This window comes from Blastomyces dermatitidis (assembly GCF_000003525.1).
Source record: "Blastomyces dermatitidis ER-3 genomic scaffold supercont1.5, whole genome shotgun sequence".
In the NCBI taxonomy this organism is placed as follows: domain Eukaryota; kingdom Fungi; phylum Ascomycota; class Eurotiomycetes; order Onygenales; family Ajellomycetaceae; genus Blastomyces; species Blastomyces dermatitidis.
Genome location: NW_025544778.1, coordinates 1,700,758 through 1,726,054, shown reverse-complemented (window position 1 = coordinate 1,726,054; position 25,297 = coordinate 1,700,758). Strand labels below are relative to the sequence as shown.

The window sequence follows — 25,297 nt, the reverse complement described above, 5'->3', positions numbered from 1 at the left end:
CTTTGCACTGACTGGTACATGCCTAAGAGTGATGTATACCAAAGGAGGTTAAGCATGACTTCACAACGGCTCTCCCCTTCTCCCCCATCAATGGTCATCGCGAAAAGGCCACGGTTATATAAGCAGCTTAAAAAAAGGGAATCCAGGCACAGCAAACAGATGAAGTCAGTTGTCGCTTTGCAAAGGAGAGGGAATGGATGGTGTGAGTATATATATTTCTTGATTCTCCAGGATCCAGTCATGGATTTTAGAATCCTTTCTTTAAACACCCCTTTGTTCACCCCGCGTGGGATCTCTAACATTAAAGAGAAAAGTATACTTATCGTATACTTATCGCATCGTTAGTTACCTCCCCCCTTCCACCCTCTATTCTACCCCTGAAGACGTGTCCAAGGGACAGGTGGATTTCTTGAACCATCGCTGTTCTATTCCTCTTTCAAAGGGATATAGAACCAGAAACGGAGTATCGAAGGAGTATTGAGTTGTCAAAGAGGACTAATACGACCGCATATTTCTCGAGAAGCAGGTTGAACTTGGAAGGTCACGCCTGTACCCTGTTTAGGAGAAAGGGAGAAACAATCCTTATAACTCCCTCCTTGGACAGGGCAAAGGTTAAAGAAATTGCGAAATAGCATTTCCGAATCCCGAAACGGGTCAGTTCTTCTTTTAGAAAATTGTAACAAGCAAGTGAGCCATTAACCAAAACGAATCAATGGAGCATGTACTCGTATAGAGATAGAGCAGCCTCTAAACCCCCCAAAAAAGGGATCTAGAAACAATGGTGCGCAACTCTCCATCTGCCGGTAACAATGATGCTTCGGACAACCATCACGACTTGATCCCCGGACCCCACGACAAATATACTGCCAATAACAAGGCTCCGCTAGCCAACGATACCAGGCCCCCCCCTCCCCAGATCGACCCAACAGCCCTCAAGGCGGAGGATATAAGCAACAGCACCGTATCCGCCTCTACGCAAGCCAGCAGCGCATCAGAGCCCGTGCTCCACCTCCGCGGCGGCGGGGCCATAGCGAGCGTCATTGTGCCGGATCCCTATCCAGATGATGACCAGCGTCCCTCTAGGGTTCTCTGGTACGTCTCAACCGGTACCGGGAGGAGACCAACATTTGGCGAAATCAGGCGAGCGCGGACTATGCAACGGAGTAACAGCGATGGTCGTAGCAGTTATGGAGGTCATGTGCCTGAAAGTGAGAATATGCCCCAATATGCGCCGCCGAAGGAAAGGGGGAGGGGCTTCTGCAAGACAATCGGGTATATTCTAACTTGTGGTCGTTGCTTTCAGAGACGTGGGCAGGAGCCTGAGTGGGAGCCTCCGGATGAACTGGTGCCGGCCTTCTACCCGCCTCGTCCTTAGGCGGTCCCCGATTCCTCCTGTGGTGCGGGTTCACAGTCTTCACAGTCGTGCACCGTCGGAGCCCAATTTTGAGCCGTTGCCTCCACATGTTCAGCTCTCTTGTGTTGGTCCTCTGATACGCATTTCATCTATCACTACCATCATTACTCTTCGTAGCAATGGGCCATTTCGCCATGTAGACGAGGATGATTCCCGAGGTAACCGTTGGAGATCCCAGACTTGAATTGTATGGCGATGTTGTTGTTCAGCGCCTTCATTCGCACTTATTTCCTTTTTTTTCCGCTTCCTCGTCCTCTTCGTCTTCTCTAGGTCAGGAGAGGAAAAATGTTTTTGTAGTTTGAGATATTGCAGCCTACCTAGTTGGTATCAACCCCACACAACAGATAGCAGAACATCAATAGATATGATTTGAACAGAGAGTCTAGTATTGGATTCTTGAGCCAGCAATTCAATCCAGCTCCCAAATTGTCCAGTTGATAAACGGAGACAGGACGCAAGCGCGCGCGTTGCCGCGAATAATGAGATGTAATGAGTGAAACGCATTTTGCACAACCGTTTCAGGAAATAATATATCAAAGCTCATCTCTATGGACTTGGTTGGTGGCTTGGGACAGGCACGTAACGTAACCTATATGAATAAAACTGGGGTGGGAGCTCCCAACTACCCTGGAACGGATAGCTTCCCTAAAAATATAGAAAGTTTGTTCTAACAGAAACAAACTGTTTTTAAAACTCTTTAGAAGCTGGTGGATGGGCTCTCAACGCTAGCTCCCTTGTTGTGGTCCGGTTTGGATTCGTAACTTGATCCCAGCCCCGTTCCTTATTGCGTTGTGGTCAGTGAGCGCATTACAAAACCTGCTGGATGAGAGAGAGAGAGAGAGAGAGGATCTCAACCCAGGGCGTATCAAACTCTCAAGTTCGATCCTCAAACAACTGAGAGATAGTAATAGTATGGGAATCGAAGCAGATTCTCCCCAAAGAAAGGACACACCGGGATTTGATCGGAATATAATTAGATAAATCCGGCGTTCCATCATCCTCCGCCTTCTGCTCCCATGCTGAAAAAGGAACCAACGCCGAGTTTCGTTGATGCGTTAATGCACGCTATCCGCTAGTTATCCCAGGATCATAGGAACGGGCGAAGATGGGTGTGTGTGTGGTGTGTGTGGTGTGTATGTATACTGTGTATACCAACATCTTGACCAGTAACAGAGTATGGAGCATAGAGAGGCGGAACTAAACCTGGAAGCTCGGACAAGGGTAACTAGCAGTCAGTCAGTGGCGTTCTTTTTTTCGTTCCTTGCTGTCATTTTGTTTGTTTGGTGGTTGGGGGTACATGGATGTATGTAGTTACAAAGTGTTCTTTATTGATATCGATGGAGGGGTAACTATGTAACTGATCAAGCTGAAGAAAAAAAGAATACATGTAAGATGTAGTTAAGCAACAATACTCTACTACATCGTAGGTTGTGATGTGATATGGATTATTAGGCATTCCACGGCCATCTATATACCTCCATAGCCTGCATGTTGGGGGTGCGGCCACCCAGAGCGGCCTTTTTTGAGCTCAAATGATAACTTTACATGCTCTGACAAGATCACATTCATCATCATCATCAATCTCAATGTTTTATACAAATTTCATTCAGTGATGATCATCATGATGATGTATTCACAATCTGTGAATACTCATTCTCATTTCAAGATCAATATGTCTCGCCTGGCTGGATGCGAAGAAGCGCCGTCGAAGAGTTTACCGAATTAATAGCCTTATGCACCACCTTAACTCTTGATCCTGCGATTTGATGACTAGGTCAGAGAGTACTTTGAGGTAAAAAAGAGTCTGTTCTGTGAGCAGTGTACTCCCCGTTAGATCCTGGACTCGCTGTCAAATCACCAATCCCTTTCGTCTATAATTTTTGAAATCTCACGGCGCCGATTTATTTACGCCAAGACTAATTACATCTTTACACAGTAGACATGTTTCTGGTGATCACCCGGAGTTCCTACGTATTTCATCGCCAGGGAGCATTTGTGCGCAGACGTGGGCGCTTAAGACAGGCATGTTCACAGCCCAACAGTGGTGATAATTTGACATGCCCAGAGTCCCGTTGAAGCACCTGAGCTATCACGTCAGTCAATCGGATATGTCTGCTGCTTCTGCTCCTCCTTGCATTGCGTCCCCTGCATGGGGTGAATTTCATCTTCGCGCGCCTCTGGGAGCCTGTCACAATGGACTGCTCGAGTAAATTTGCTTGCCCCCGACCTCCTGCTTGAGAAGAGCCGAACCCTTGGAGGCGAGATGTAAATCACATCCCCGGCTTTCTCAAATGGACCGCGTTGGAGGGTGCTCCGTCCAAGAGAACCTCGTTTTTCCGGCCAAGAGGGAATCGAGTGAACCGCGGCCTGATTTCTTCAAGGGCTTCGCGCTGTTTGGAGAACCGTCCAACTGAGATCCAGGAGAATATTTCCCAGCGCAGCCTATCTGCCCAGCCCCAATTTTCTGGTACAGAGAAGTTATGCATGGACGCGTATTCGAAGTAAACCGGATAGAAACCTGAGTAGTCCCAATCTAGTAGCCAAAGGCGGCGTCTGTCATCGAGAATCACGTTTCTTGGAGCGAGATCATGATATGTGAACACCAATGGAGTTTGATGTGATGGAAATTCTTTCTTGCTCTGTACGCCTGCTTTTCGTCGTGACAATGGAACAAAATTAAGACAAAAACGGATGAACGCTGGAATAGCTTCTGGACAAGCATGGCAAGGAAGCTGATAAAAATCCTCCAGCCAGAACGCCCGACGCATCCCAGTGGAGAGAGATCCGGCAGTGGAAGACGTCACCTCTCTCATCCGATGCACGAACCGGCGAAGCTGATATGCCAGACCCAGAGCTGTAAGCCAGCCAAGGTGCGTCCAGGCTTCCTCCAAAGTCTGTCCATGAATCCGCTCCAGGATGATGTAAAGATCGTTGTCCCTCTCGACCGTCCGTCTGATGCAAGGCACCCTGATCCCAAAGTCGACCTGCCCGCGCCATCGCCGCAAGCACGTTCACTTCTTTCCCCCGCGAGAAGTGTTTTGCTACTAGGTTTTGGGATAGTAGAAACACACTCCATGAGAGCTTGCATGATTCGACAATGTGGCTGACCAGCGTCGCAGTGTCGTACCGCGAAAGGCGCTTTTCATCGAACTCCGCACCCACCATCTTCACAGAATCTCTCTGCACCTCTCCCTCTTTCTCTCTGTGTGTGCTGAGGTATAGCTCCGAAAGCCGAGTTTCCACTTGGAAAGATGTTTAAACAGGCCTTGGGCAATGATGGCAAACAGCGCAGGTTCCCAAAAAAGAGAAGAAGGAAGGTATAGCAAGTAAATACGCAGCTCAAGGAGATGGCAGCATGGTGATGAGCCATCCTCTTCTTTAAATGAGTTCAGCTACTTATAAGTTAGATGTGAGCTTCAGCCAATCAGAGTGTAACTATAAGACCCTTCAGTCTAAGATCATTTTAATATCACTACGCTGTATTAACCACAAAATTAAAAACAAAATACAATAATAAAGTATCTGCGTTTCTGCATGATTGAGAAATTTCTCCACACCTTAGAAATAGGCGTATAGTACGGAGCCCCCCAGGTATAGAGCCCCCCAGGTATAGAGCCCCCCAGGTATAGAGTCCCCTAGGTATAGAGCCCCCCAGGTATAGAGCCCCCCAGGTATAGAGATCCCCTGGGTATACGGAGTATGCGCGGAGAGATGGCGAAGGCTGGTGTATATCTTTTAAAAATAAATAAATAAATAAATAAATATGAAAGAAAAGAAAAGAAAAGAAAAAGGGTTGGTTGATAAGCCCCCCCAACTCATGACTGCTTTTTGAGCAATGGTGGCTGAACCAGAATCTTCCTAACCCTAACTAAACCTTTAATTTAGCAGCCATGTATCGACGATTGTGATGGGATCCGTCCTTGTCTCCTTGATCCGTACGCTGCTATTATTAATATTGGAAAAGGGATAGTCGGTATGGACTGTACATACGTACTCTGTAGCTCTGTACGGAGTAGGTAGGTAGGCGAGTAAATAATAGCCAAGCAAGCATTCCTCCAGAATATTTCCTACCTGCCTGCCTACGGAGTAAGTACCTACACAACACTTTTCAGAAGCTCTAACCATCGATACAAGCTCTCTACCAACTCCCTACTTACTCCGTACAGTCCGTCCTTTATATTAGGCTCAAACAAACCTAACCATGCCCGTGCACGGCCGCCCCTGGCGCTGCACAGGAAAGGTTAAGCAACAAAGCAGAAAAAAAAAAAAAAAAAAAAAAAAAAGCAACGGGATGAAAGCAAAATCGTGCAAGGATAACCATGTCACCAGCCGTTCTCCCGCCTGCGCCGCTGCACACATCCATAGTAACTATGCAGCGGGAGTGACGGGCTGCCATGGATGCCACTGATGCTGCTTGGGGGGCCAGCCACTACACTACATACCTAGGCAAGCACGCTTGTATGTTATCGACTAACGCCGCTTTGTTGGCTGGGCATTGGCCGCTTGGTCTATCAATCGGTGGATTCATATTTGGGACCTGGCGCGGGGGGTTGGGCTTGGAGAGAATAATAAATAATAGGAACTGGATTTTCGGAAAAAATTGGGGAAAGGAAAGAGGAACATTTGAGCTGGAAAATGATCTGAAAGGAGTAACATAACTTTCTTCTGTAACTACGGGCAAGCAACAATTATCAGAAGGAAACTGTACAGAGTAGGTACAGTACCACGGACAATAGTTACAACTAACTACGCATAGTTATCATCGTTATCATCTGTCTAATGGACAATATTGGAAAACGATGTCTGGTTCAACTTCTTTTAGACAAAAGTTTTGATTAGCGCTAAGAATTTAAGCTGTAATACTGTTACCAGCATAAAATATTACCATTCCCTGTCTTAACTAGAGTTCTAGGCGGTAAATGCCTGAATAAACAGGGACACCTTAACTAATGCTAGCCTAAATTTCAGGGTGTTTGAAGAATGATCCGTGGGAAGCCGTAACTACTCTGTACTCTGTAACTACTCTGTACAGAGAGTGAAGAGTGGAAAAACCCATCCCAGCCAGAAATAACACTCGAACTTACCAAACCCAGAGCCAAAGGAAAATATGTAATATATGTTCTTTTCTCCCCAGAGAATCTGGATCTGGGCCAACTGCAAGGCTCTGCCAACTCAACTGCCTGTAGCTTCATGGTTTGTTTGTTCTAGCGAAATCCATTAGATCAGAGGCCCGGAAATATTTGGAACCTGGCCATTTTTAGCTCTCCAGTTTCTTTGGATTATCATGGAAAACCCTGAACTGGACGTTTGAAGGTGATGGGATGGGATGGATGGTGATGTAGACAGGGGTTCTAAGAATAGCACCTAGGTATGTACAGCGTACAGTACTTTCCACCTGCATTTTTGTTACAAAAGGATCAGGTTCCTCGTCCGTCTTGAATTCGTGCGCTTGTTGTATGTGCCTTTTTTTTTTTTTTTTTTTTTTCCGAATATTTTCCCTAGAAGAAAAGAAAATTAGTTACCCCATACCATACTCGCTTCTTCATTTTGACCTAGCGGCCTCTCCACTAGACTATGCAAGTTGGCGCTTCGTGTATGGTGTAGTTATGGGTATGGTACTGGTCCACGGACGGCCCTTCTAGAAAACGTTTTCTAGCGGTAACTTAAATATGGATAACGTTCGTCGTTACCAGACACGTTTGCCTCGGAGACCTCGGGAAGGTTGGATTTGGGGACAGAGGAATCGTCGTACTGTATGTTGGGAGATGCGAGTGTCCAAGTAACGGGCTGTCCCATCCAGAACCCCCGCGGATGCTAAGCAGCTTTGATAGAAATGTGGAATGCGATTAACTACAACAATAACTTATATAGACGCGGAGAGTCATTTCCATGTAATGTCCCAGCACATTCTGTTCTCCAAAAAACATGAAACAAACAAGTAAACGCTGAGCTCCTCTCTGTGGATAGTTACATGTCATGCATGCGTCTTCTTCACCCATCTCCGGTCCCAGGCGATCAGAGATTTCCCGCCTTGGCGCTTTCGTAAACGAGCTTACGCTGCTTGGCTTCAGGCAGAAGTCGATGATAATCACCAGCCACTGTACGGAGTACGGGGGTAGGGGCGGGAGCCATTCTTGGACATGCAAGGGTGGCGGATTCAGGGAAAGTGTTCAGGGAAAGTTTTCAGGAAAAAGCTCCCCTACACTTACTCACCTGCTCACATTCAATGATGATGTTGTCTCAAGGGCCTCCCTTAACCCAGGTGCTTTTTCAAGAGATACTTGGTTATTCCGTGGGTTAGTGTGGCTATGATAAGCTCGCTCTACATGCGACTCATTTGATATTTTCAAAGAAACATTGGAGCAAAAGAAGTCCCCCCTTCAATTCTAAAAATATTCGGGTTATTGCACCATCTGAGCATCTCGGCGTCTCAGCCTGCGGAGCGCGTCAATTGGACAACTGGACTACATACCGAGGGTTGGTTGGATCAAACGTTCTGCACACCAGGAAACCAGGAAACCAGGATGTATGCAATGATAGTACATCGCATGCATGATGATGTCGTTTGTTAACCAGATCGCGTCGCATGGTTGGATGGCCCATGTACGGAGTATATGTCGCCGAATCATCTTGACCAGAGCACACTGTGGCGGCGGCCGGAGACATTGATGTCCTCTTAGTACATAATCCATACACATGACCATCATTGGCGAACCAATTCTGGACATCGAAGGTGTACCCGTACAGTAAGTACATGTATGATGGGCTCCTGGGATATATATATTGACAAACAACAATGGTTCGAACAGAACCCTAACAAATCGTATCATGTTTTCCCTGTAGCCAAACTTGGCCATGAGTACGTTGCAGAATTCCTTGCTCGTGCTCTTCCTCTAATCAACAATAGGACCGCTTTCTGTACATTTGGCCAAGGGAATAGAAAGAAACTTCCACTCACCCTACTATATACAGTTCAACCAAGCAGCCCAATGATGCGTGTTCCTGACAGGAAATAAGGGAGACTCAGGCGGCTAGGGGGAAGCAGGTGGTGCCTTAACCTAGTCAACCCTGCATGATTCCATGACTCGCATGTAGTTTTCAATTGCGGCCAGTTTCATCCATCAGTTTGAGACTTCCCTGCATCTCAGGAAGGAACCTACACATAGATTGATTGGGCTTGAAATCCTGCAAAGCATTTCCATGCGCCCATGTTTGCTTCCTAGAGAGTCTTTTCGTTTGTCCATTCCGCGTTGGAAAAACATACAGAAGAGAATAATAGAACCAAGTACATACATCTTTTTTTTGCCGCTGACGCTCCTGAAACCAACCCAGGTTTGAAACTACCCAACCAGCGGACGAGAATAGAATATTGTTTGCATGTTGGCATCATGGCATGGCATCAGCAGAGGAGGCCTCGGCGGCAAGATGGGATTGGAGAGCAGCGCCACTGATGGCGACTGCAACAGGGGCGATTGATTGGCTCTCGCGCTTTGCTTGTGTCCATGTAGGGCTTTGGACTCCCGCATGCTCCTGCAACGAGGATATGCGCCTCCAGCCGCCGTCCAGGAGGGTGTGGATGTGCCTGAATCGGACTCATCTGGCGCTCTTTTGTTGGTAATTGGCGGCTGCGTTGTAAGTTATTGACAATCTTCTGCAAAGAATGAATAAAATATATGAGGCGAATAATGAAACAGACTTTTTGTAAAACATCGTTAATTTCTGGATCAAGTTCGCGTGGTAAGTTTGCTTTCTTGTTATCGATCGATCTGCTAGTTAACCAATCTCTCATCAACTGTGACGCTCTGTTGCGACAGAGGCGCCAAAAGAAGAAAGAAAACGCATCAGAAACAGGCCACGCGCAGTTAAACTAGCCCAGGATAGCTTTGTCCTGTCCCCACGCCTTTGCTCGGAGCAATGGCTCAAGTTGATACCTTGAGCGCCAGTGGGGCTTTCTTTCTACTATGCGTAGGTGATGATGATGATGATGATGAGGGATGCGCGTGCAATCCCATCCCTCCCTGGCCGGGCTGGGGAAGGTCCAAGCGCGGTCTCTGCGTTACGCAAGTTGTCAGCAAATAATAACTAATAATGCAAGCTATGCAGAGCAAATGGAATCACCAGCCACACACACATAACACACACACACACAGACACACACACACACACACACACACACACACACACATGAGTGAAAATATTTCATAAACGCTTTGACTTTGAGAGAGCCATCTCGGTTGCGTTCGTCCAAATGTGACGAAGAGGTTGTTGCCGAAAAGCTTCGACGGCGGGCGTTGGGTGTCATACGATTAGCTCGAGGCCCCAGGTCACTGCCATGGATGGGGTATTTTACAGTCCTGGTACTCCGTACAGAGTACCGAGTACCAGGGAGGAGAGTTCCCAAGAGTTCCCACCGGGCGTTGAAGTGACCTGCAGGTGGCCATTTTGGGAGAGGCCTGGGTCCAGGGTCGTTGGTAACTGGTACCGGAGTACGGAGTACAAGATGTTACTTGTCAGGAGGGTACGGCGGCAGTACAGTACGATACGCGGTGCCAGGCACCATGGTCTGAAATTATGTTCCCTTGAGTCGAGAAGGTTGGCCTCCCAGCAACTTTCTTTCCTGGTTCGCGGGAAATGTATATATTTCGATCCTGGAGGCTTGGAAAGCGTTGAGGATTTCCTTTCTTGCCCCTGGTTATTTATCACCATGCTTGAACATGCTTGATTGTGCGCAGGCGATAGCCGTGGGTTTCCTGCAGCTAGCTCCCTCTCTCTCTCCACGCCTGTGGAGACCAAGACACATTCCATCCCATCTCATGCAACAACGGACCAGAGAGCTCCTGTATTTAGTAGTTATTTTATTACAGACCGGCGGATTGGTGACTTGCCAAAACGGGGAGATTCGTACAGAGCGAAACTTTGAATGGAACGAGTAGCCCGTATTGGTGCAAGGTCTGCCCTTAGGTTCTACCTAGGTAACGTGATGCATTGTACAGTACATACATTACATCCATACTTATGCATAACAAAATCGGTTGGTCCTGCGCCGAGGTCTGTATTTATTTGGGTCTGGGGACGGACCAAGCACTTAATCTGCGTCAAAGGTCCAAGATGTTACTTGTATCGTAGGTTCTGTGGCGTAAAAAGACAAATCTTGTACTGTAATTTCTCAGGAAGTGGAGCCGATGAGAGCTAGTACCGTTTTGTGGGGTATGAGAATGTGTTTTCGGCGGTACTCGGTACGGTACATACCAGCGTATCCGTCGTACCTAATAGCTAGCCACACCCCCATAAGCCGCAGCCGCCCCAAAGCCCAAAGCCTCCCCCAGTTCCAATCTGGAGTTGCCGCCGAGTCCCTCTGACGTTGGACCGACCAACCACAACCTCACCTCATCTTCCTTCTTCTCTCTTCCAGCTGCGTTCGCATTTCTCAGAGCCTTCGTTCGAGAGCAAATCCTTTCTTATGGTGGTTTCGCTTCTCTGCTGGCTTCTTGAAACAGTTCTGGGCTCAAATTGTCGCCCGTGCTCAAACGACGAACTGCCAAACTGCCCTGGCTTCATGTGTTCGCTGGCGCAATTGGAAATCAGCTCCAACCTCCATACCCTCTCCTCTCCTTATCTTATCCAACTATCGTCGCTCATAATTGCCGCCCATCCTCCTGGTCCCTGCTTACCTGGCTTGTCCGTTTGCTGTTTCTCTTGCCACTATTATCCCTTAATGATCGCCAAGAGCAGCCCATTCCTAGATCTGAGCTGAGAAGTGGGAAGGACAACGGAAAAAACAGAAGGATACATTTGATTTTTTACCAGGGACACCAACGCTCCAAGACGCTGGTGGTGCAAGGGAGTGTTGTAAGAGTTGCCTGCAAAAGTCCCTCTCTGCTTTGGCCCGAACTTGTCATAGCTACGGAAGTATAAGGTTGGCCATTCCATCGGCCAACGGCCCCCTACCATCCACGAGGAATAAGCAGCGTTATTCCCAATCGATATACATGTTTGGAGGGATTGATTTGAACACTTGCTCGCCACAGATGCCCAGTGCGCCTCTGGTAATCCGTTCGCATCATAATACATTCGTATTTTTACCTTTCAATCCTTGAATAAAGCTACTTAGGCCCGTGCTGGTAAGCTTGCCATGTTCTATTCCTTTGCGGACACGGATAGCTTCCTTCATAATACAAGCTCTATTTTAATTACTGAAGGCGTACCACACTCTCAATTCCCAAGAGTCTCTTCGGAATTGATTTCTAAAGTCCTGGTGAACGCCGTTAACTAATCCCCTGTCTCTCGCAGTTTTATATTCTTATCCTGTTAATCGATATAGCCTTGCGCTCAAATTGGTGTTGATCACTGAGCTCCTCGTTCGAGCTATTAGCATAAAGGCTGTGAAATACCCCCCCTCCCCCTTACGGAACGGTAACCACTTACCCCCTACGTTCCTTGAACCTGGTCACGGCGGACCGGATAAGACAGAAAACGTCTCTTGGGGAGTTTTCAAGTTCAAGCACAATGTTGTCAGATGTCATGGCACGTCAAAACTCTGTCGATACTCAGCCTGGACAGGAGCTTGTTTCTATAAGTGAAGTCGCGCCTGCCACTACTGGTAAGCCGTAAATGAGCCGTTCGCTCGGTAATAATTGCTTAGCATATATAGCTACTGACCCATTTTGCAGCACCACCTCCATCAACATCCAGTACAGCTGTTGACAATGAGAAGCAGCAGACTGAAAATCCCGATATTCCTCCACCAAAAACCGACAAGCCTAGACCTCATGGTTGCACAACGTGCGGCAGAAACTTTGCCCGGCTAGAGCACTTAAAGCGTCATGAGCGGTCTCATACCAAAGAAAAGCCATTTGAATGCCCGGAATGTGCCAGGTGCTTTGCGCGAAGAGACCTCCTTTTGCGGCATCAACAGAAGCTCCATATGACAACCACGCCCTCATCCCGGCCTAAAAATGCGCGGCGAGAAAGCACCAGCGGTGTCGGGCCTGGAGCAACTCGGGTCCGCAAAAATTCCATTGCGAATAATGGAAACACCGGTAATAGTATGAGGCCGCGAGCGAATACCATCAGCCATCTTGATCGTTCGTCAATTGGGATTATAGGTGTTGGAAATCCAGCTGGTTCAAGGCCACCTTACCCTACTCACACCAGCCATCCGAGTTTAAGTTCGATACCTGGACTTCCAGAATACGGGTTCCGGGGTCTCCCTTCCGAGCAGCCAAATACCAATGGCTTGACAAAACTAGATACTGGCATTCCTATGGACTTGACTAATGGGCTTCGTACTGCACCCGTTTTTGGTAGCTTCAATGAGGTGAACTTTGGCGACATGATGTTAAATCAGGGGAGTAATACCATCAACCCCGCCCAGCTGCATTTCGGATCGCCTCATCCTTTTGGTGGTGACACTCCGACCTCGCCATTCCACCCAACGTTTGCGGGCATGCCAACATCACAGAGCCTGATCGACGATGACCTCAACCCGGAATGGCTGCATGGATTTGAGAGTACAATGACATTCGCCAATGCAAATGAGTCCGCGATTGATGGTTCGTCACCTTCGGCTATGAGCACAGGGAGCCAGAGTGGAATCAGCGAAGTTATGTTAGATGGATCGAACCAGGCTGTGACGAGCTCCTCGGGACCGTGGTCCAATCCTCTCCTTGTCCAAACCCAAACTCCGACAAATCAATTCAACATCGATTTTACGTCCCCTTTTGCAGACATGCAGCCTGATACTGTCTCACCTAAGTCCCTGCTTGCACAGCACCATTTTTCCGACCAGTCGTTCTCGACTCCCCCTCCGAGGGTTCAGCCTGGATTGTCTGGACCACCAAATAATATATTCCATCCCCCAATGGTTACTAACGGAGATATAGGGGATTCTTCCGGTACCGTTAGACTTAACAGCTTTGTACCAAATTCCGCGCCGTCGATATCCACGGAAACCATTACCGATTCCACTCGCCAAGCTCTCTTAGCCAGTCTACATCAGCCCTCTGGTATTACCCATCGTCGATTCTCCCAGTCATCTAGCACACAACTGACCAGCCCCGGCGCACTCCCCCATCAACACTCCTTTAGCAGTAATTCATATGTTCTCCCAAGCACGATCGACCTCCAACGTTACATTGCAGCATATGTGAACTATTTCCACCCCCACATGCCTTTCCTGCATATATCGACTTTGGATTTTGATGCTCCCGAATACGCTGGCAGCCTAAAGAATCCTAATGGACAAGTAAATTCTGGCACGTCTACTATTGCTGGTGGGGGTGGGTGTTTGATTCTCTCCATGGCAGCCATCGGTGCCTTGTACGAATTCGAAACCGCGACATCCAAGGAGCTTTTCGAGTCTGCGAAGAAAATGATTCAGGTATACCTTGAGGAGCGGAGAAAAGCAGATATGTCTGCGGCACTTAACCGATCAAGCTCCCCGCGCGACAATTCCGTTCAGAATACACCTCTGTGGCTAGTTCAGGCAATGCTGCTGAATGTCATATATGGACATAATAGCGGTGACAAAACCTCTGCTGACATTGCGAGTACACATTGTGCGGCTTTAGTTAGCTTAGCAAGAGCCGCAGAATTGATCCACCCCTTGCCAGCCGAAAACCTCCCTCCCGATCAACTTGGATATCCCATTGGAGGGAGTGATATGCATATGGATGGGATAAATTCTCAAGCGTGGCATGACCATAGAGAATGGATGCGGTGGAAAATAGTAGAGGAGCGAAAAAGAACACTTTATGCCATTTTTACTTTGTCCAGCCTTTTGGTTTCTGCTTACAACCATGCTCCAGCGCTGATGAATTCGGAAATTCGGCTCGATTTGCCTTGCGACGAACAACTTTGGGCTGCGGAATCCGCCCAAGCTTGGACGTCATTGGGTGGCACTACAGCTCATCATAGGGGAATACCGTTTTCTGTGGCACTGACAACACTTCTTACAGCTAGTCACCGAAGGCAATCGGGCTCCCCACCACAGTCGCATTTTGGCGCTGGCGCTGGCGCGCCCAGCGAAGATCTTCCTCAAAGTGATCTGAAACCGAGTACGTTTGGCTGTTTGGTACTGATACACGCCTTGCATAATTATATTTGGGAAACTCGACAGCGACACATTGGCCGCCCTTGGACGCCACAGGAGACGGAAGCAATGCATGCACACACTGAACCTGCTCTTCGGGCTTGGCAGTCGGCATGGAGTGCCAACCCTAGACATAGCCTTGAGCGGCCAAACCCGTATGGGTTGGGACCTCTATCGGCGGATAGCATACCTCTTTTGGATCTTGCATATGTTAGATTATTCGTTAACTTGGGTCGATCCAAGGAAGCATTCTGGCAAAGAGATTGGAACGGCATGGCGGACGAACTGGCAAGAGGAGCCGACATTATTCAGCATGCAGATGATCCTAGAGCTGACTATCCCTCCCCGAACCAACTTGAGGGAGCAAACCAAGGTGGCGGCAGGCGAGCTTCCATGGCTGAATACGGCGTGGCAGACTTAACGCTCACTGGCAACGCGAATCAAGAACGCAACATGCAGAACAATATTTCTCAGCAGCAAATGGCAGCATCAAGACGCGAACGTCATCTTCGAAAGGCAGCATTTTACGCTGCAGACTCGATATCCATGTCTGATAAGCTAGGAAATACCTATGCTGAGTTCACGTCGCGAGAGCTTCCTATCCAAAGCGCAATGTGTGCGTTTGACTGTGCTCAAGTTTTGGCTGAATGGGTAACCACAATTCAAGAACGAATTGGTCCATATCTAGGGATTTTGGGACAGGATGCGATGGATTTGACCCAGGTTCCTGGAATAATGCTCTTGGAAGACGAGGATTACAAGCTTATTCAAAAGATACAAGAAATACTCCACAATATTGAAGTGAAAATGAAAGATGCTTTGCATCATCCCGGTAATTCTGGAAATGAACCATCGAATTGTTTGCCCAGCTTGGTTGATGGCGGTTTTGGTACAAAGATCTTGTTCTCGACGGCGTATCTTCTGGATAGGGCAGCTGTTTGGCCAGGTGAGAATAACCACTAGGTTTCGTATGCGATGTCCTTGAATTTTTCTTTTGACTGATCAATTTATTTTCTGCGTTATATAGTTACAAAGTTAATGGCTCGGTCGCTCGAAGCCCAAGGGCTCCGGATGAGAGAGAGGGCGAGGAACTCAGTCCTTGCTGGATAATTAGGAGAAGAACATCAGGACCATGTACATGCCTGCTTCTCGCATATCGGCTCTGAGTTCCTGACTAAGGCCACCACGCGGATTGATCCCGGCCAATGAAACTATCCGCGTCGTCCCTCAGGACATTTCTGCATCTAATCACACGTTGGCGTGTGAACGCATCCCCGCCAGTCTGTACACGGGCAGTTTTGGCGCTTCACACATATCCGCCGCCCACCTGCTGCTGCTGCGGGGTGATTTCATATCTAAGATCCGATAAAAATTTCCTTTCACGCTCTGAAAAGTCTACCGGAGATACTCGATTTCGAACGCCCATAACATGAAAAAATCTCCTTTTTCTTTTTTTTTTTTCCCCGCCTTCCGGATTAACGATCACGAAATTTTCACAATTGTCATGTCAGCGGTACAGGGTTCGGTCTTATTCATCACATCACAAATGGACACAGTTTGGGATTCATATAAAAACAACACGATTTGATATATTACTTATTCCAAGAAAAAATAAGGCTGGGCTTTTTCATTTATTGTATTTTTCGGATGCGGGAACATTAAAAAAAGAAGAGAAGAAAAAGGGAAACAGGAAAAAAAGGAATCGAAAAAACACCGGGAAAGCAGGAGTTCATTTCCAATCACTTATGGGCGCCTTGCTTTGCATTGCATACATGCATACATACATACACACAACTTACATTTATACATCGGGATCCAGTTTCTGAAGATTTAGTGCTTGCTGGTGGGGGCTGGGTAAACTTTCTGTTCTTTTGTGGGTGTTTTCTTATTTCTTTCGTCTTTCCGCTTTACATGTGCTTTTAAAGTACCCCCAATGCGCGATTACATACTCTTGTCGATATATTACCCATGCTTCAGTTGCCTTTTTCTTTCTGACAATGTGGACCTGGCGAATCTATTTTTGATCTTCTTCTTTTTTATGCCCCACGCTCAAGTCTCCCCGCTGTTATATTGTTCGAATCTCGACACACACACACACACACACACACACACACACACGCACACACACACAGTCAGAATGAGTAATTTATGCATGCATGGTTTTTGTCTACAGGAGGACTCGGTGTTTTAATGTCACGAACTGATGATATACTTGTTGACTTCTTTTTATGTTTGGTTCTCTTTCTTTTATTCTCACCCTGTGATTTTTAATGCTGAATTAACTACCCCGCCCATTTACCGTTCTTGATTTTTATGCTAGAAAACCCCTTTTTTTAAGCTCAGGGTCCTTGGAACTCCACTTCTGGGATTCAATAATGGATGCAATGCTTGCATACATTATTCATCACTCCCACAATTCATTCATTTAATATCTCGTTCCCACTTTTACACTTGTTACCAGTGCTACTATGTTGAGTCGAACTGGTTGCCTTGGCGACTGCTATTGATTTGCCTTCTTCCTCTCCCCCTCTCTTTCATTTAGCTTTCTCCTTCAATCTTTTCTTTCATCTACATCTACAATTTGATTTCACATGAGCTCTGCTAGCTTCATACTTCTCCCCTCATTTACCTTCTGAATTTCCTTTTTTGTATCAGAGATTTCATCATGTCATCATGTTTATGTAGATACCCCCCTTTTTTCAAAACAGGTTCAGGAATTTCAAGTTAATACAGATCATGTTATGTAGGTAGTTTTTTTGAAGATTTGATCTTCTATCTAGTAAGCAATCGGAGATATTATGAGGTATTTGTGATTACTGTATATTCACTGATACTAGAGCTATCAATGAAAGATGGAGAATGACATGAAGAAAGTGAAATATAGAATGAGAATGTATGAGAAAAACTCTGGTAGACAATGTCTCACGCCGTTAGATGTTCAATTATAGAAACAAAGCTCAAAATTAAATCGCGCTTCCAACGTGCTGAGATATGTGAGGTATGTTATGAAATCCAATGACATGTGAAAAGGCAAAATATTTCCAAGAGAACAACAGCATGATAATACATATAAAAACTACAATATCTGAACGCACACAAGCCATGTGGAGATCATCATTTCATTGGCATTGAGTCAATAATGTTTTGGAGAAACCACACCTCTACATAAAGCAGGAGTTGTAATCTCCAACTCATTCCCAAGGTTTAATTTACCATTATCAACATACAAACACACATAAAGCCATCGAGTAACACCGCCGTTCCTTCCTTACAGCGAAGGACACGGTTCCGCAATGCCGCCTACTACACAATAATCCTCTCGAACGAATACTTCCCCACAGCTTTCGCCCTCAAATACCCGATCTCACGCTCAGTCCTTGCCACCACTTCACCTGTCTTCCGGATCTTAGTCCTGCTCACTTCCTCACCCGACGCAGATGTACCAACAACATCCTGTCCCGGACCCCCTCCAACTTCCACCCGCTTAAGCGACAGAGGAAGCATCTGGGTATCGCGATTTAGCGCCCCTTCAGCACCATCGATGTTATCAGTGTCATATATGAGAATTTCAGCGCCGTTGTGTCGCTCCTTGCGCTTCAGACGGCTGCCGCGCGGCAGGGCTGGGGCCGCTTGATCAACCTGATCTTCTTTCTTGTTCTTATTGCTATTACCGCTACCGGCCCTGTTACTGTTGGCACCAGCGGCAGCCGTTTCAGCATATCTGACAAATTCGCGAAGTATGCCCTTGAGATACGTTGCTTCTTCGACGCCGACCAGTGCAGCTGAGATTTCGGATTTCATATCTGCGATTAGGCTAGCTTCGCTGTCTGTTGCGCCTGCGAAGGTGGCGGCAGAAATCCAGCCGCTTGGTCCTATGGCGTCAATGCAGGCGGTCAGAAGGTTGACCAGGGTGGATAGGCTGAGGGTGGGAATCTTGGGGTCGGGCGGAAGGGGCGCCTCAGACTGTTCTATGAACCGCGAGGTGTAGCCGCCCGTAGCTAGGGAGTGGCGGAGGTGGTGGATTATCGAAAGGGTGTCGGAGTTGGAGAGGGCGGAGCGGATCGCTTGGGTTACTTTGTCGATGGGGTAGAAGTGTAGTTTTGTGAGGGTTAGATTTAGGCCAGTGGTGGCGTCCGTTATGATGGCGTCGATACCGCGATGGGCAGGGGAGCTTTTAATCTGGTTTTCAGTGGTCATTTCTTGGGAGCTGCTTTCTTTGGCTGGGTGAGCGGCTTCGGTAATGGTTCTTGGTAATTCCTCCTCTGGCCTGGGCCGATGAGAGCGCGCGAAGTCAAGGAGGACTTTTAGTGCATGAGCAAGTTCGGTTGGGTCAAGATTTATCGGGGTCCGTAACACCTGCAACAATAACTTGATAGAAATTCCAGGCTCAGTAAGAGCCCGTACTAGTGAACCGTTTGGAATTGGTGGCACCATCCGCGGGCGCATGGACTGACAAAGAGCGGTCCGAATGTTGTTTAGGCTGAGGTGATGAGAGTTTATAAGCCAACGGAAGGTTTTGGGTGGCATAAAAGACATGACTAGCTTCGAGGTCTTAGGATCTGTGTCGCTGATCCTTAAAGAAAATATCTTCCCGAGCAGGAAGGATATCTTTTCTGGATCCACAAACGCCGCCGCTGATGGTAGATGTTTGGGTTTGTCGTCTTCACCTGATACTGAGGGTTTGCAAACTGCATCTTTCATAAGTTTGTCAAAATTTGCAGTATCTTTGACTTCGGCTAGGGCGTCAAGCTGCTTCTTTATTTCAGCCCACCGAGCAGCTTCCTCCGGCTCGCAGAGTCCCACAGGCCGCATGTGATTTGCTGGCTTGGTGCCCGTCTTTAGTACGGCATCTGATGCCAATTGAATTCCTTTGCCAATTGCATTAATCAAAAGTCCATCACCGGACTGTTTCAGAGACCCGTCGTAGCGGTCAAGAGATGATGAAAGATCGAAACCAAGAAGTGTAGCTCCACGTGTCGCAATGGCGATTCCAAGCTTCGAAAAATAGGAGATAAACACTACAGGTGCCTTATCAGCATCTGATTTTGTGGCGATTACGGTAGAAATATCTTTTAAAGAAAGGTCCGCCTGAATTGATTGATATCGTGCGTTGTAAATCGCAACCGATGATTTGCCGGCACCAATAACAGACTGCGGCGATATCCGCATGATGGATGAGAAATTTTCGTTGGGAAAAACCATGTAGGACAATATTTCAGGTGAGTATTGAGATATATCGTAAATTATAAACCCGTTTGTAAAAGACAATGACAATCCGCTAGTACTGGGATGGAAGTTCCATTGGAGTGATTTGGGGTCGACTGGTGTCTGTTCCTCTTCCAAGTTCGGTAGACTAATAGTCATTAGGTGTCGTAATCGTTTTGCATGACTTATTGAGAAACCATCATCTGTAGCCTGGGTGGATAGAGAGAAAACAATCAGGTCGAAGTCGCTGGGGAGCAATTGCTCCTTGTGATGTGGCCGGGAAACAAGTATCAGCACTGAGGAAGTGCCCGATTCTGCTCCAATCTCATCACCTAATACCGTCGCTACGATATCCTGCCTTTTCTTGAATAGTGACTTGCGCGCGTCGTCGAAGGCCACAAGGAATCCGGTCTGGATTTCATGTGAAGCTGATTTGTCATCAGTGGTTGGCAGGATATTCCACTTCTGAGTCTTGAGGTCCGGCGAGAGTCTGCGGACTCGTCCATCTTTATGGACTACAAGGACGTCGAAGGGATCCTGTTGTTTCTCTGCCTCTGGGGCTGTCGGGATAATGCCAAGGAAAACAACAGGGCTCCGGGCATCTTCTAGCTTGAAAGAGGTGTTGGAAACGTTTAGCGCATTGTGAGCACCGGTAGTCGACTGATCCAGGAAACACTGCACTTGATTCTCTGGCTGTTCTATGGCACAATAAGTGTGCCTTCTCGCAACTGCATTTTGTTTCGGGCTCGACTTTTGGCGGACGGAGCAGGGTGGGCAGGAAAACGAAGACTGCGGTGGAACTGCATAGGAGGTGACCAGTTTTGGGAATTGAACCTGGTCCCAATAGATCAGCAAAGTATGGAAATGAATAGCAGGCAAAGGGATAAGGACCTTACATTGTAAATGTTCACGCTCTCCCCGTCAATAGCAGCTGCAACTTCATACCGCTTTCGTTTCTTAGAGCCTTCCACGCCGTAAACTTTCCCTAGTTGGCATTTACCAGCTGAAGCTCCCAGCGGCCGTGGCAATTGGGCTAGCACAAACGGCGCTTGTAGCTCCATATTGCGAAATGTAGCGTCCTTTTGACGGAAGCGCAACGGGGTATAGTATAGACCTTGAGACATGAACTTCGTCTGTCAAAAATATTGTAACTTTTTGGGCGGCTATCGGGGAAATAATCTTCCGAGATAGTTAACTAACTACGCCACACTAGCCGAATCCGGCAACGTCATCGGCCGGGCAGGACGCGTGATTTGGCGAGACGCGGCGAAGAAAGCGCGACAAAAAGACAATGAAGGGACTATTTTCAACTCCATCTGTTCAGATATGATAACTCTCATTGTAGGACGCTAGTTCCGGCTCGAACCTCTGTGAACTGGGTTATTTGGATTGTCTCTGGGTCTATACAAACTCCCCATTTATGGGAGGCTGTAGAATTCCCGACTTTACTCTTCGGGATCAGCTTCACAATGCGACGATTCTCTAAGGAATTGAATGGCTGCTATTGCTCTTGAAAGGGCCATGGGGCAGCATGTCCAACGGACCTTGCACCCGTTCTTTGGGAAAGGTTTGTGGAATTCTTTGTTACTTATGATAGTTTGTTAACCATCGCGAAAGGCCCAAACGATACCGACCCTTCATCGTCGTCTGAATCCCCGCCTTTACGACCCGTGGAACCTGAAGCTAGAACGGCAGTCAGGAAAGACGCTGTCAACATACCAATAGATCCTACGTCTGGTTCAGACAGTCCTGATCGGAGCTGTATGAGACGTTCGTCTCGTAGCAGCAGGAAGAGGGACGGGCGACTGCAGCTCCAGCTCACAAGTGCTGTACAGCACCGCGAACCTATCCTGAAAGACGAGGATGTCAATGCCAACCGGAAAAAGCGCCGAAAAACAGAGACTCCAGAACCTGCTGGGCGGGTGACAGAGGGACTAGTACGGCAACATTTGGTTCAGCACAATCCGGTCCCTTCGTTGGGTGAACAGCTCGAGTCCGCTGCCCAAGGCGACGTGAATGCGACAGAAAAATATTCTGTGGCTCGGGGAGTCGACTTGCCCGCAACGGGTACAGCTTCAGAGAAATCACAGAATCAACCTTCTTCCTCTTTATTAGAATCTTGCCAACCATGTGTAAAATCTGTCAATACAAGCCCGAAACCTGATGATCTTCCTGTCAAAACGTTAAGGTTAAACCCGAATGGCAAATTATTGAATTCTCCCTTTCGATCTGAAAGTGAATCCCGGAGTCTTGAAGAACGGAGCAAAAAGAGGAAGCCTACTTCTCAGAAACGAAGCAAAAAACAATCTGCGATCGTAACTTTAAGATATGGAGTCAATGAAGAGTCCCGTTCCTTGATAGGCCGACAAATAAACGAAATAATTGGTGGTCGGAAAAGGCATTCCTTATTAAGGGAAGCGGTCTCCATCCCTACACCTCAACAACCTTCGAAGCCTACGCATCCTTTTTTCCTTGGCAAGGCTGCTCAGAGGACGGAAGAGAAAGCTGAACAGAGTAAGGATTCATCAACGGATCACCTAGCATGCGCTCAAAAAGACAGAACATCCACTGCAAGCAAACTATCGGAACATAGCCCCCAAAATTCTCAACCCCCTTCGACCTTCTCTTCTGGGGGACCTGATAATTCGAAGACTCCAGCAGTGAGACCACGTTCGCATTTCCCAAAAATTCAAGATTCCATCGATCCGATTTGGCCACCTCGAGGGGCTATCCATGTACGTGGGCTTTCACCTAATGACGATAACAACAGTTCGTTTATAGATTTCGAAGAGAGAAAAGCAAAAGGCTTGGTCGCCTCAATATCAGAATATGAAAATATCCTTTGTGTTCAATCACGATTATTGCGGCATATTAATAAACGCGATGCAAAATCTGCAGTGTTAAGATGTCCTAACAAAAGAACATGCAGTCGTGACACCCTTTTGGAAATAGCTATGAATCGACTTGGTTTAACTGCGACACCCACGGATACGATCGGCGAACACTTTCCACATCAGCGAACCTCAATGCCGTACACATCTCACCCTGCAGTAGCTCAACTGCTATCTTCTGTACGATCCTCAATGACCCCCTTCGAACGAGGGGAATTCGATGACTCCCCATGGACGCAGAAGTATGCTCCTAGTGGAGCTGATTTCGTGCTGCAGTTGGGTACTGAGGCCTTGGTTCTAAAAAAGTGGCTACAAAGTCTCACCGTATCTACAGTAAATAGCGGCACTTCCCCCAGTGATGGGAAGCAGCCTAAACAGATTCCAGACGACGGTGCAAAACGGAAAAGGCGGAAAAGACCTAAAGATCTTGATGGTTTTATTGTTTCCAGTGATGATGAAGAGCCCCGAATGGATGAAATCGATAGCCCTAACGATGATGACGAACTGGCTGGCGGAGTGACTATATCTAACAAACGGACGGTCGTTAGATCGGATAATCCAATTGCACGCAGCAGCAGATCGGCCCCTGAAAAGCGTCCAGTACCTAATTTGATACTTATCAGCGGGCCTTCGGGTTGTGGCAAAACTGCTGCTGTTTATGGTGTTGCTAAAGAGCTTGGGTTTGAAATTTTCGAAATAAATGCTGGAAGTCGTAGGAGTGCAAGGGATGTTGTTGAACGTGTTGGAGATATGGCCCAAAACCATCTCGTTCAGCTCCTTGGACAGGTCGATGATAACTCACCTGCCGCGTCTTCGCTTAAGTCGTTGTTTTCCACGCCCAACACTGATACTGGAAAGCAAAGCACCATGCAAAACTTTTTTAAGCAGGATACGAAAAATTCAGGGCCGAGGGCAACGGACAAGGATGGTGCGCCTGCTCCGGACGGAAAAGCTCCGGTGCCGAAAACGCAACCGAGCCAGAAGCAGTCTCTTATACTCTTTGAGGAGGTGGACATCCTTTTCGAAGAAGACAAGCAATTCTGGAGCGGTGTTCTAACACTCATTAGCCAATCCAGGAGACCAATTATTATGACTTGCAATGATGAAAGCTTGCTCCCCCTGGAGCTGTTGAAACTCTATGCGATTCTTCGGTTTCGGCAGCCTCCTTTTGATCTTGCTGTTGACTACCTTCTCCTCCTTGCTGCCAACGAAGGGCATATTCTGGACCGTGAATGGATTTCCGAACTTTACACTGTCATGCGCGGGGATCTTCGGGCAACCATCATGCAGCTGAATTTTTGGTGCCAGATGGCTGTTGGGAGTAAGAAGTCAGGACTAGACTGGCTGACTTCGCCATCTGTTTGGCGCGGTGGCTACATACAACAGGCCAATCTTCCTAGAGTCGTGAGCACGGACACTTATGTCCATGGGATGGGTTTGGTCTGCCAGGATCTTGCGTGCGATGAAGATCCTTACGAACGAAGGAGTCAACTTATGTATGAGTGCTTATGCCAATGGCAAATGGGGCTTATGGACTGGCATGAATCGAAAATATGTCGGGGCAAGTTACGAGGTCACGATGGTCAGAGCCGCCTCGAAGCGCTGGCCCAGGAAAGTCGAGAGGCTGATATGAGGGCTAACCTCGATATTATTTGCCGGGGCTCTCCTGATGCGTTTAGCGATGTAAGTCCATGTTTTTTCGAAGATTAGCTACCACATGATTAATGCTAACTGCATCCACAGGATGTCCTTGACTTTTCCTGGCCCGATATGACTAGTAAACAGCGATCCACGTACACAGAAGGGCATCAATTGCTACAAACAGACCTACTGACCGACTATGCATGTCTATCAACAAAGATCGGCGTCTCAATGACCGTTCTATTGGACGACTTTTTCTACGACTCCTTGCCATCTTCCGACGAAAACACCATTATTCAACAGGCTCTAGAGAAATTCACTTCTCATAAACCTACATACCTAAAACAGTCCGATCTACGCGACACGTTTGAACCAGTAATGGGTAATCCCGATCCCTTTAATCCGCCACCTGGGCGTCAATCTTTTTCATTTGACAGCGGCACAGCACCCATTTCCGAAGATCTGGCACCGTATATCCGAGCAATTGTCGCTTTTGATTTACGGCTCGAACAACGCCGGTTAGCGCTTAGCGGTCCCATTTCTCTTGACTCAAAAAGCAACAAACGGGTCCGGACGACAAGGGCTAGTCGAGCGGCACTTGAAGGAGGTGATAAAGCAAGTGTACGCAAGGATAAATGGTTTACGGGGAAACTCGATGCTAAAAGTGTCCTTGCTACGGGATGTCCGGAATGGCAAGACGCACTCGGATGGGCGATTCATAGGGCCTCTGGGGGCCAAGTTCTGGGGGACAAGGAGGGAAACCGGTCTATGGATGAGCAGGGCGCTGGGAGCTCTAGTGAGGGAGGAATATAATTTATCCATATTTTTGAAATTGCTCTATGTGAAAGGATAGATTACGAGTTTAATGGCTCTTTTTTTCCTCTGTTAATAGAGGTTCTTGACACTTTCCCTTTTGAGTAGCAAACCCAAGCATTTTTTTTTGGAACTGGTCATACAAGAAGCAGAGTCAGGCAATGATGTAATTAGCACGTGACTAAAAGGTTTCTTCGTAGCAAAAGCAGGTAAGGTAGTTATTAAATAAGTTTGAAGTGTTTT

At 47.4% G+C, this 25,297-nt stretch overlaps 7 protein-coding genes across 9 annotated transcripts; 4 read left to right on the top strand and 3 right to left on the bottom strand.

Moving 5' to 3' along the window:
• Window positions 1–389: 389 nt before the first annotated feature.
• BDCG_05025 lies at window positions 390–1,813 on the top strand. 2 transcript variants are annotated; one of them, XM_045420682.1, is made up of 3 exons: window positions 637–653; window positions 734–1,208; window positions 1,304–1,813. In XM_045420682.1, the coding sequence occupies exons 2-3, from the start codon at window positions 779–781 to the stop codon at window positions 1,321–1,323; spliced, it is 450 nt and encodes a 149-aa protein (XP_045281099.1). In that variant the 5' UTR covers window positions 637–653; window positions 734–778; the 3' UTR covers window positions 1,324–1,813. The 2 variants fall into 2 exon arrangements, with proteins under 2 accessions (XP_045276736.1, XP_045281099.1); XM_045420681.1 differs by having other exon boundaries at window positions 390–1,794.
• Window positions 1,814–2,398: 585 nt separating this feature from the next.
• BDCG_05024 lies at window positions 2,399–5,021 on the bottom strand. Of its 2 annotated transcripts, none has more exons than XM_045420679.1 (2): window positions 2,730–5,021; window positions 2,399–2,639 (listed from the first exon to the last, which is right to left on the bottom strand). In XM_045420679.1, exon 1 carries the CDS (start codon window positions 4,225–4,227, stop codon window positions 3,685–3,687), a length of 543 nt encoding a protein of 180 aa, XP_045281097.1. In that variant the 5' UTR covers window positions 4,228–5,021; the 3' UTR covers window positions 2,399–2,639; window positions 2,730–3,684. The 2 variants fall into 2 exon arrangements, with proteins under 2 accessions (XP_045281097.1, XP_045281098.1); XM_045420680.1 differs by lacking the exon at window positions 2,399–2,639 and having other exon boundaries at window positions 2,717–4,806; window positions 4,972–5,021.
• Window positions 5,022–7,212: 2,191 nt separating this feature from the next.
• On the top strand, window positions 7,213–7,985 carry BDCG_17052 (uncharacterized protein). Its single transcript, XM_045426218.1, has one exon. It carries the CDS (start codon window positions 7,391–7,393, stop codon window positions 7,724–7,726), a length of 336 nt encoding a protein of 111 aa, XP_045281096.1. The 5' UTR covers window positions 7,213–7,390; the 3' UTR covers window positions 7,727–7,985.
• Window positions 7,986–8,800: 815 nt separating this feature from the next.
• Window positions 8,801–9,974, bottom strand: BDCG_05022 (uncharacterized protein; the record flags this gene model as incomplete). Its single annotated transcript, XM_045420678.1, has 3 exons — window positions 8,801–8,996; window positions 9,783–9,889; window positions 9,948–9,974. 3 exons carry the CDS (start codon window positions 9,972–9,974, stop codon window positions 8,801–8,803), a joined length of 330 nt encoding a protein of 109 aa, XP_045281095.1.
• A 711-nt stretch (window positions 9,975–10,685) lies between these two features.
• BDCG_05021 (C2H2 transcription factor) lies at window positions 10,686–17,497 on the top strand. Its single transcript, XM_045420677.1, has 4 exons — window positions 10,686–11,535; window positions 11,705–12,014; window positions 12,085–15,450; window positions 15,532–17,497. Exons 2-4 carry the CDS (start codon window positions 11,921–11,923, stop codon window positions 15,612–15,614), a joined length of 3,543 nt encoding a protein of 1,180 aa, XP_045276735.1. The 5' UTR covers window positions 10,686–11,535; window positions 11,705–11,920; the 3' UTR covers window positions 15,615–17,497.
• On the bottom strand, window positions 17,218–20,828 carry BDCG_05020 (uncharacterized protein). Its single transcript, XM_045420676.1, has 2 exons — window positions 20,606–20,828; window positions 17,218–20,543 (listed from the first exon to the last, which is right to left on the bottom strand). Exons 1-2 carry the CDS (start codon window positions 20,768–20,770, stop codon window positions 17,808–17,810), a joined length of 2,901 nt encoding a protein of 966 aa, XP_045276734.1. The 5' UTR covers window positions 20,771–20,828; the 3' UTR covers window positions 17,218–17,807.
• Window positions 20,829–21,203: 375 nt separating this feature from the next.
• Window positions 21,204–25,054, top strand: BDCG_05019 (uncharacterized protein; the record flags this gene model as incomplete). Its single annotated transcript, XM_045420675.1, has 3 exons — window positions 21,204–21,276; window positions 21,327–24,283; window positions 24,344–25,054. 3 exons carry the CDS (start codon window positions 21,204–21,206, stop codon window positions 25,052–25,054), a joined length of 3,741 nt encoding a protein of 1,246 aa, XP_045276733.1.
• Between the last annotated feature and the right edge of the window lie 243 nt (window positions 25,055–25,297).

Coding starts and splice junctions, on each gene's coding strand:
- BDCG_05025 (XM_045420681.1), top strand. CDS start 779: ATGGTGCGCAACTCTCCATCTGCCGGTAACAATGATGCTTCGGACAAC.
- BDCG_05024 (XM_045420679.1), bottom strand. CDS start 4,227: ATGAGAGAGGTGACGTCTTCCACTGCCGGATCTCTCTCCACTGGGATG.
- BDCG_17052 (XM_045426218.1), top strand. CDS start 7,391: ATGCATGCGTCTTCTTCACCCATCTCCGGTCCCAGGCGATCAGAGATT.
- BDCG_05021 (XM_045420677.1), top strand. CDS start 11,921: ATGTTGTCAGATGTCATGGCACGTCAAAACTCTGTCGATACTCAGCCT. Junction 12,015..12,084: donor AGTCGCGCCTGCCACTACTG/GTAAGCCGTAAA, acceptor CCCATTTTGCAG/CACCACCTCCATCAACATCC. Junction 15,451..15,531: donor TAGGGCAGCTGTTTGGCCAG/GTGAGAATAACC, acceptor TGCGTTATATAG/TTACAAAGTTAATGGCTCGG.
- BDCG_05020 (XM_045420676.1), bottom strand. CDS start 20,770: ATGGAGCTACAAGCGCCGTTTGTGCTAGCCCAATTGCCACGGCCGCTG. Junction 20,544..20,605: donor AGAGCGTGAACATTTACAAT/GTAAGGTCCTTA, acceptor TATTGGGACCAG/GTTCAATTCCCAAAACTGGT.